Raw genomic sequence first — 10,000 nt, 5'->3', positions numbered from 1 at the left:
TATTTAATGTCAACTTGTGGCATGACTTTGAAATAAAACAGGAAAATATATTCAGAGTTTGTTTGTTGTTGTTATTTATTAAACTTGATCAACATGCAGCATAAGGTAGGTACATGATATTAAGACATGAAGGAAGTTATTAAGTATTATAAATATATCTTAAAGGGAACCTATCATGCAAAATGCACTTTTTGATGTCTTTTATACACAAATGTGTCCCTGGTGCGTCAGGGAACTCACGCAGCGTCAGAAAATAAAACTCTCTTTTCCTCCGTTCCCAAATCTTTTAAAAACGGGGGAACAACGAACGGAACAACGAACGGATACAGATTTGCTACTGATATTACGTCAAATCGGCGGCGGACACACAGAGAGTTGCTATCAGAAACAATGCCTGACGTGTTTTGGACGTCTTTGTTTACATTAGCAAGCCTCGCTAACACTCAGAGCTAACCTGTACTGGAGAGCACATGTGTTTTAAAAAGCAGGAAATAAAAAAAGAACTCACCTTGTGATAAACCTGCAAGAGAAAAAGCATTTGAGCTCCATACTGTTTCATGAATAATCCTTGATGTGGTTTAGAACAGGATGGCGTTTTATCACAGCAGAATTTAACTTTATCTCCGGTAGAATTCTGATCAGGCATTAGCTCCGCCTCCTCTTATTTATTTTTTCAAGCTAAGGACCCAAAATCAGCATTTCTCTAGCCATTATGGCGCTTTTCCACTGCAGCACGTAGCACGGTTTAAGCGTTTTGTTTGGTTTTTTCCACTAGGGGTAGTGCCGGCTCATGGGCTACTTTTTCACCTTTTTTCTGGCCCTCCAAAATCTAGGTTCTTACCGGGCCAACAACCGGGCTGAGTATGCTAAACTAGTGACGTAAACACTCTCGACTGCTGAATGGTCAGAGAGAATCGCTGGCAAGGGGGCTACAACTAAAACAAAATGAATATATTTGAACGTGATTTAATTTAATACACGTTTCAAAATGATGCCGAAGAAACAACATACTGATACGATACGGATATGCAACGAAAAGATGCACCCGTCTTCAAGTCTTTCACTAGGTTTTGTGATCTGCACGGCTTCAGGCAGCTAATCACCCAACCCACCTGGGTATGTGAATCAACACAGACTACCATTGATCTCATTCTGACCTCTGACAGGTCAGGGATCTCCAGTAAAGGGGTTATAGCGGGTTAAGCGATCATTATATGATATTCTGTAACCGCACAAAGCTAAAACAAAAGGCCGGCTGTCACAAAACAGTCACAACTAGAGACCTCAAAACCTACTCTAGCGAGGCCTTTAACCTATCAATCAATCAATCAATCAATCAATCAATCAATGTTTATTTATATAGCCCAATATCACAAATGTTACATTTGTCTCAGTGGTCTTCACAGTGTGAAGAACTGGAGAGACTGGACTGGTCAGAGGAGCTCAGTGGTACACTGGTTGAAGAAACATGGCTTGGTTTCAAAACCAAATTCTCAACAGTACTAAACGACATGGCCCCCCTAAGAACCACCAGGGTAAAAAGTCGCGCTGAGCCGTGGATGCACTCCGAAATATTGACCGCTATGAAAACCAGAGACAAAAAATGCTCTGAGTTTCGTAAAAGTCAGTCAAAGCTTACCAAAAGCTGGAGCAGTGAACTCCAAGCCCACGTGACTGAACTCAAACTGCAAAGACACAGACTAAGAAATGACGTAAACTCCATGATCAAAACTGCAAAAAAGAATTTCATTAATAACAAAACTGAGGAAAACAAAAATAAACCCCGTGAACTTTGGAAATTACTCAATAATCAACTAGGCTGCAGTAAAAAACTTAAAACCAGATTTTCAAACATAAAGACAGATAACACGCTCATCCCAGACAAGCTGGATGTGGCCAATTACTTAAACATTTTCTTCACAAACCTAGCCACAACACTGGTAAATAAACTACCCTCCCACTCAGGGCATTTTGGGGTAGAACACATCCTAGCCTACTACAATAACCTAGGGGTCCGCAAAGATGATTTCAAACTAGTAATGGTAACAACAGAGGTACACAAAAAACTGAGCGCCCTCCAACCTAACAAGGCCACTGGCCACGACAATATCCCCTCCAAATTCCTCAGAGACTCAGCAGCCGCCATCACCCCAGTCATCACACACATAATAAACCTTTCCATAAAACAGGGACACGTACCCAAAGACTTCAAAATTGCGAGAGTAACCCCTCTGCACAAAAAGGACAGCAAATTGGACCCAGGCAACTACCGCCCTGTTTCTATTCTTACCTCCATCTCGAAAGTCATGGAAAACATAGTATACAAACAGATCGAAAAGTACCTCGCGGAAAAAAATCTAATTTACGAATTCCAATCTGGCTTCAGAAGATCCCACTCCACTGACACATGCCTTCTCTATTTGAACGACCACATCAAACAAGAGGTGGACGCGGGCAGATACTGCGGCATGGTGATGCTGGACCTGCAAAAGGCCTTCGACACCGTCAATCACTCCATTCTGATTGACAAGCTAAAAGCAATTGGTTTTGATAGTCTATCAGTGAGCTGGATGCAATCCTACCTGGAGGGGAGAGAACAGATGGTGGAGGTAAACGGTACTCTGTCCCCCCCCCTCCCCCCTCCCAGTGAGCTGTGGTGTTCCACAAGGAAGCATACTAGGACCGTTACTGTTCCTAATTTATGCAAATGACATGTCGTCAGCTTGTTCCTGTTCGCGGACGACTCAGCCCTGCTGGTCTCTGACAGGAACAAGTTGCAGGTTGAAAAAACCCTCAGCTCGGAACTCGGCAGAATCTGCAGCTGGCTCGCCGATAACAAACTATCATTACACCTGGGTAAAACAGAGTCCATTCTCTTCGGTTCAAAAAACAAACTCAGCAAGACTGAGGGCTTCTCAGTTGCAGTGGGTGACATTATTGTCACAAGGAAAGATGAAATTACATACCTAGGTTCCATACTAGTGGCAAATCTCTCCTGTGACAAAATGGCATCCAATGTAATCAAAAAAGTCAACCAACGAACTAGATGCTTGGACCGGATCTCCTCTCTGGTAAACAAGAATACCCCGAAGACTCTGGCAGGAGCCCTCATTCAAGGGTACTACGACTATGCTTGTACCTCATGGTACCAAAGCACCTCAAAGGCGCTAAAAACAAAATTACAAACATCACAAAACAAACTGGTCAGACTACTGCTTGACCTTACTACAAGAACCCACCTCACCCCTGCTCACTTTGACAACCTAGGATGGCTTAGAGTAGACGACAGGGTACAGCAACTTGCAATGGGCCTGGTCTACAAGATACACTACACCACTAAGGTAGTCAAAATACTTCCCAAAGGTCAGTGAATACCACGACCACAACACCAGAGGGAGCTCCACAAATCATGTTAAACCCAGATTTGGCTCAAACAAGGAACGAAACACGTTTTGCAATTAAACCACAACAATGTGGAACGCCCTACCCACAGCTGTAAAGGAATGTGAATCACTACCCACCTTCAAAACCTCTCTAAAAGAGCACTTACAGGAGACTGCAATTCGAAACTGGCCCCTGTAAATGTCCAAACCTAACCCCCTACAATATACAGTTCCCCCCCCCCCCCCAATGTATATACTTCTCTCTTTTTAGACTCTTTTTGTACTCACAAACAGTACTGTATATTTGTAGATCTCGTATGTCATAAATGTCTAGATGTAACAGTACTGTGTCATGTATGTCATATATGTTATGATGAATTAAAATGGGGGACCCTGATGTAAACAAGAAGAAAGTCTTTCTCTGGTCTGCATCCCCTTAGCAATTGTGTGTATTGAGCTGTACTTTATTGTACCCATTCTGCAATCTGTTAATAAAATGTTCAATCAATCAATCAATCAATCAATACCGGTTAGTAAAAACCATGAATTAATGCTTTGACAAGTCTGCAGACAGACGGCAGGTGAAAAACCTTTTTAAATACGTGTTATCTGAATGGAGACCGGCTAAGCTAACGCAGTATATGCTCCGACCGTCCACACTCACAACAACGGCCTACAGACATGAATAAAGCAGCGACTCTATTCTCCATGACTCAGACAGTCTGTGGTTTGTACTTGTTTAACTTTTGTCTAGTTTCTGAACAGATATGAGGAGCTGTGAGCTCTGAGGGCTAACAGCTAACGGCTGATGTTTTGATTTTGTGTTTCGCATTGAAGATGACGTCACGGCAGTTTTACACAGTATCGCTCCGCCCGCCGAACAGCCGATCGCCCCGCCTACACTGCGTTACTATAGTTACTGCCGCAGGTAATGGAAACGCAGCATAAAGTGAGCCTGGACTAACAAGGCCTAACCATACCGTACTAAGTCGGGCTAGGTCCTGCAGAGGAAATGCGCCATAACAGGGCTGGAATAGAGGGATATGAGGGGTGTCTAAAATGCATGATCTGTTTGTGTTTTGAGCAAAACACTTCATAGACATGTTTATATATTTGTATATATCTGAGACCCATGATATATGCCTAAAAGCAGCATGATAGGAGACCTTTAAAGATATTCTTGTCTTTAAACACTGCTTTTTTCAACTTACGACAAATTACTGAAGTTGACTATACTTAACTTTTCTTAAAGTATTTTGGCAAAAAAAGTTTTTTCTGAGATACTTCTTTATGCCTTACTTTGGGAAAAACTATACTATGGCTTTTTTTCGACACTATTCCTTTAAAAAAATAAGCAAACCATACTTTAACTTTTCAGACAGCTAAGCACAAGGTTTGCTTTTCAAAATAAAAGCATCAGAAGTATAGTATTTTTGGGCAAAATATATTTCTGCCTTAGAAAAGTATTGCCTTTTATCAGCTGCTGTTTTGACCGAGGTCATGAAACTAGAGGAAATGTGACAGTCAGCGGGACCTGTCTCTATATCATACATCAGAGATTATTCAAAGAGAACAGATATGGTTTCTGCGTTATTAAACCTGTTATCTTATTCTTTATCAGAGTGTTTGTTTCCTGTTTAAAGAGAGATGAAGGGCAGCTGCTTTCTGTTTTAATCAGAGGACATTTAGTTTGTTTCTCTGAATGAATGTGCAGGTCACTGAGACCGGCTGCACTCCTTCAAAATAAAAAACAAATATTCAAGTTCTCATTGAAGGTTTCTCATTTCTCTAATTCCCCTCCTCGACTCCTATCCTCGTGTCTTAGTCCCGCCCACAGGAGATGCGAGTGGAGGAGGCGAACCGAGGAGAGAGGAGTGGAAGCAGCAGGTGTTTAGAGAAATTAGAAACCTTCATAGTCTTCTTGTTTTGTTTTGACATATCATTCTACTTCTATTTTAGTGTCATACTTCATTGTGCCTTTTTTTGTACTTATAAATATACTTTACTTATTTACTTGTTAGACGCTTCTATCCAAAGCGACTCAATACTGTGGGCAATCCCCACAGGAGCACTTTGGGGTGAAGTGTCTCAGGGACACAACGACATGCTGACTGCAGTGGGGTTTGAACCTGTGAACGCACTATCCACTGCGCCACAAAATGACTTCAAAATGAATTGGGATACAATTTTTTTTTATGTATTATGACTTTAAAAAAAATATATATTACGTACTATAAAATGACTATTTTTCTCGCATTTCATCCTATATTACGACAATATTATTTTATTTGTAGTTTGACTTTTTCCTATTTCTATCCTGTTTTGGTAAATGGTGAAATTGTTTAGAGATCCTCCTTCACAAAGCTGAAGACTCTTAACTTCAGCCGTACAAAATACAAAAGAGACACTTTCACATTTCATTCACAAAAGAGTAAAAAAAACAACATCTTAAAGTTCAAACCAAGTAAAGTTTAATGTCTACAGAAAACAAACTGGTTTCAGTCGACGAGACAAACCATCAAAATCATGTCTGTTCGCATTTCTACCTGAAAAAATTACAAAAGCAGACACTGGAAAATAGAAATGACGCGTCGTACATCCCGTGAAAAAACCCCTAAAAGATGCACTTCATATCCCCCCCCCCCCACCCCCCCCTAGATAATGTATTTCAGTCTGCCTGCACTGTACTTTCAGGCCAGCAGGGGGCAGACTGCACTCAGTTCATGCTACAACCCAACATGAAGAAGGGGCACAATCATGTCATCTTTATTATCTTTGCTTCACATGCACAAACTACATAATTGAATACACTACGTCTTCAAAAACCTTCATCAACAAACATGAATTCATGAACTCTGCAGGTACGGACGCTTTAGATCAATGCGACGTCAGAATAAATATGAGCCCTGCACTGATTGGTTCATTTCGTGTTGTATTTTAACATGAAAATCATTGGTTCACACGTGTGAGCAAATCTGAAGTTAAGTTATTTCATTGTTAAGAAAATCAGATTTTTATATTATTTTTTAAAGACACAAAAACCCAACGTATATTACACCATGTACGAGAAGCTTTTAAGATACAGCTTTAGAAATAAAAATGGAGTATCATATAATCAAATATCTCGACTTAAACTCTCTTAAAGAACACGTCTGACTTACACAATTCATACATTTTCACTCCTGTTGACTCAACATTTCAGATGCTTAACGGCTGGTGGGGAATGTTCAACAAAACATGGAGTGCTTGTGTTTTAAATCGGTTTAAATGTAATTTTCTGTACTTGAATAATCGACTCGTATCTGAACTGGAAACTCAGGAAAGGACAGGCTTTTCAAATAATTTCTGGGAGCATTTTTTATGTTTTTTTGGACAATTTTAACAGTGATTAGACTTTTTAAAAGTTTGACATAAATGGTGTGTTTGTGGCCATCAGAGATACCTCGACTTTAACCAAGTTGGATGAAGAAGGAGATGTTTTAGGCGATGTAACGAGGGGGAAAAACATCAAAAAGTTGTTAATTTGCTGAAATTAGTGACAAAATAAAAAACTTTAAGGGTCTTTTTTAAGTAGTTTGGACTCAAAATGTGTTTTAAATCAACTTTCATAGCTTTTTTTTAAAATCTGTAATAACACGTTTTCACAATTTGTACGAGAAATTGTGACAAGAAACTCCAAAAACAAATGAAAAAAAAACTGCAAGTGACCCAGAAGGAGGCAGTGGTCACAGGTGTTAACGCAGAAAATGTCAGAAAAGGCAGAAAAAAATCACACGAGAAGAAACCGACATAATCCGGTTGTGATCTGAAGATAATGGACCTTACAGTTACAGCGCATTGAAATGTGACTTTATATAACCAAAGAAAACAGCAAACTTAACATAAACACACTTTCTAAATAATAAAATGGATATTAGACAATACTTCGGTGGTCGACTGTTCCTCTGAAGGTTTTCAAATGGGCTGAAATATACTCAATGTGCAAAAAGAAATGTATTATTTATTAACGAGTGAAGCTGGGGGAGACCGAAAAGCCAACGAGCTGGAAAACTGCAAAACAAGGAAAGTATTCAGATTACTGAAGTAAAAGTACTGCTACATTAATGTGAGAATTTTAAATCACACTGAAGTAATATGTGATGTGTTATTAAAAATATCACGATATTGGGGAATTATTCCTGTTTTTCGTAGTATTTTGACCTCTAAGAGTTTCTCCACTGGTTTAATCTTTAGCGCTGCTCTATGTTAAATAATCCGGAGTATAACGTAGAAATACTCAGATAGAATAGATTTAGTGATACTTCAGTAAAAGTACTCGTTACATTAATTTCAGAATACTCCACTACAAGTACGATACATGGATTTGAAATCACACTGAAGTAAATGTTCTGATTCTGCAGAAAATATTGTTAATTATTCAGTTTTTTTTCTGTAGTATTTTGACCCCTAAGAGTTACTCCACTGGTTTACACTTTAGAAATGCTTCGTGTTAAAGGCTTCCTGGAGTATAACGTAGCATTCAGTAGAAATACTCAGGTACGGACTCTTAACAATACTTCGGTAAAAGTATTGAGTTTTTATTTCTGAGCTTAAATCAGAGAATACAGTTTGAGGTTTATGAGCTGCTGTCGGCGCAGAGGGACGATCCTAACGCTGATAACGAACAGTAGGATGTTTTAATAAACCGTGTGTAGAGGGTGTTCCCTGGAGTGTGTGAGGCGTTCAGTGAACTTCTGTAAAACTGAAGCTCTTCCTTCCTTCTTCTACATGCTCAGTATATTCCTCCCCTAACACCCAACACTTCCCAGAGACAACACGGGAGAGCTAACATAGCTTATAATCAGTGTGAGGCCAGAGAGAGGGGGTTCTAGACCCTGTAGCTCTCGCCCTTCCCGTCGATGTGGCGCAGGCGCAGGTACACGTCGGTGCCGATGCCCTGCATGGACTGGAGGGAGAGAGAGCCGCCCAGATACTCTGCGTACGCTCGGGAGGTCGGGAGGCCGAAGCCAAACCTGCAGGAAACAGAGAGGAGAGGGGGGGTCACGTGGGGAAGTAGACCTGCATTCATTCCCCTCACGTCATCATCATTCAGTGTGTGTTATAACAGTGTGTGTTCTGAGTTATATACAGTGTGTGTTCTGAGTTATATACAGTGTGTGTTCTGAGTTACATACAGTGTGTGTTCTGAGTTACATACAGTGTGTGTTCTGAGTTATATACAGTGTGTGTGTTCTGAGTTATATACAGTGTGTGTTCTGAGTTACATACAGTGTGTGTTCTGAGTTATATACAGTGTGTGTGTTCTGAGTTATATACAGTGTGTGTTCTGAGTTATATACAGTGTGTGTGTTCTGAGTTATAACAGTGTGTGTTCTGAGTTATATACAGTGTGTGTGTTCTGAGTTATATACAGTGTGTGTTCTGAGTTATATACAGTGTGTGTGTTCTGAGTTATATACAGTGTGTGTTCTGTGTTATATACAGTGTGTGTGTTCTGAGTTATATACAGTGTGTGTTCTGAGTTATATACAGTGTGTGTTCTGAGTTATATACAGTGTGTGTTCTGAGTTATATACAGTGTGTGTGTTCTGAGTTATATACAGTGTGTGGTGTTCTGAGTTATATACAGTGTGTGTTCTGAGTTATATACAGTGTGTGTTCTGAGTTATATACAGTGTGTGTGTTCTGAGTTATATACAGTGTGTGTGTTCTGAGTTATATACAGTGTGTGTGTTCTGAGTTATATACAGTGTGTGTTCTGAGTTATATACAGTGTGTGTTCTGAGTTATATACAGTGTGTGTTCTGAGTTATATACAGTGTGTGTGTTCTGTGTTATATACAGTGTGTGTTCTGAGTTATATACAGTGTGTGTGTTCTGTGTTATATACAGTGTGTGTTCTGAGTTATATACAGTGTGTGTGTTCTGAGTTATATACAGTGTGTGTTCTGAGTTATATACAGTGTGTGTTCTGAGTTATATACAGTGTGTGTTCTGAGTTATATACAGTGTGTGTGTTCTGTGTTATATACAGTGTGTGTTCTGAGTTATATACAGTGTGTGTGTTCTGAGTTATATACAGTGTGTGTGTTCTGAGTTACATACAGTGTGTGTGTTCTGAGTTATATACAGTGTGTGTTCTGAGTTATATACAGTGTGTGTTCTGAGTTATATACAGTGTGTGTGTTCTGAGTTATATACAGTGTGTGTTCTGAGTTATATACAGTGTGTGTGTTCTGTGTTATATACAGTGTGTGTTCTGAGTTATATACAGTGTGTGTGTTCTGAGTTATATACAGTGTGTGTTCTGAGTTATATACAGTGTGTGTGTTCTGAGTTACATACAGTGTGTGTGTTCTGAGTTATATACAGTGTGTGTTCTGAGTTATATACAGTGTGTGTGTTCTGAGTTATATACAGTGTGTGTGTTCTGAGTTATATACAGTGTGTGTTCTGAGTTATATACAGTGTGTGTTCTGAGTTATATACAGTGTGTGTTCTGTGTTATATACAGTGTGTGTTCTGAGTTATATACAGTGTGTGTGTTCTGAGTTATATACAGTGTGTGTTCTGAGTTATATACAGTGTGTGTGTTCTGAGTTATATACAGTGTGTGT

General features: G+C 39.6%; 1 protein-coding gene across 1 annotated transcript in view; it reads right to left on the bottom strand.

The window, feature by feature from the left end:
- Positions 1 to 5,831: 5,831 nt before the first annotated feature.
- Positions 5,832 to 10,000, bottom strand: part of bckdk (branched chain ketoacid dehydrogenase kinase) — a 9,869-nt gene continuing 5,700 nt past the window's right edge. Inside the window, exon 4 of the mRNA XM_079648644.1 lies at positions 5,832 to 8,478. Within this exon, the coding sequence (XP_079504770.1) occupies positions 8,251 to 8,478 (228 nt within the window). The 3' untranslated portion in view covers positions 5,832 to 8,250. The remainder of the gene's footprint in view (positions 8,479 to 10,000) is intronic.

Source organism: Notothenia rossii (genome assembly GCF_949606895.1).
Source record: "Notothenia rossii genome assembly, chromosome: 9".
Classification (NCBI taxonomy): Eukaryota; Metazoa; Chordata; class Actinopteri; order Perciformes; family Nototheniidae; genus Notothenia; species Notothenia rossii.
This window is presented reverse-complemented; position numbering and strand designations above follow the sequence as displayed.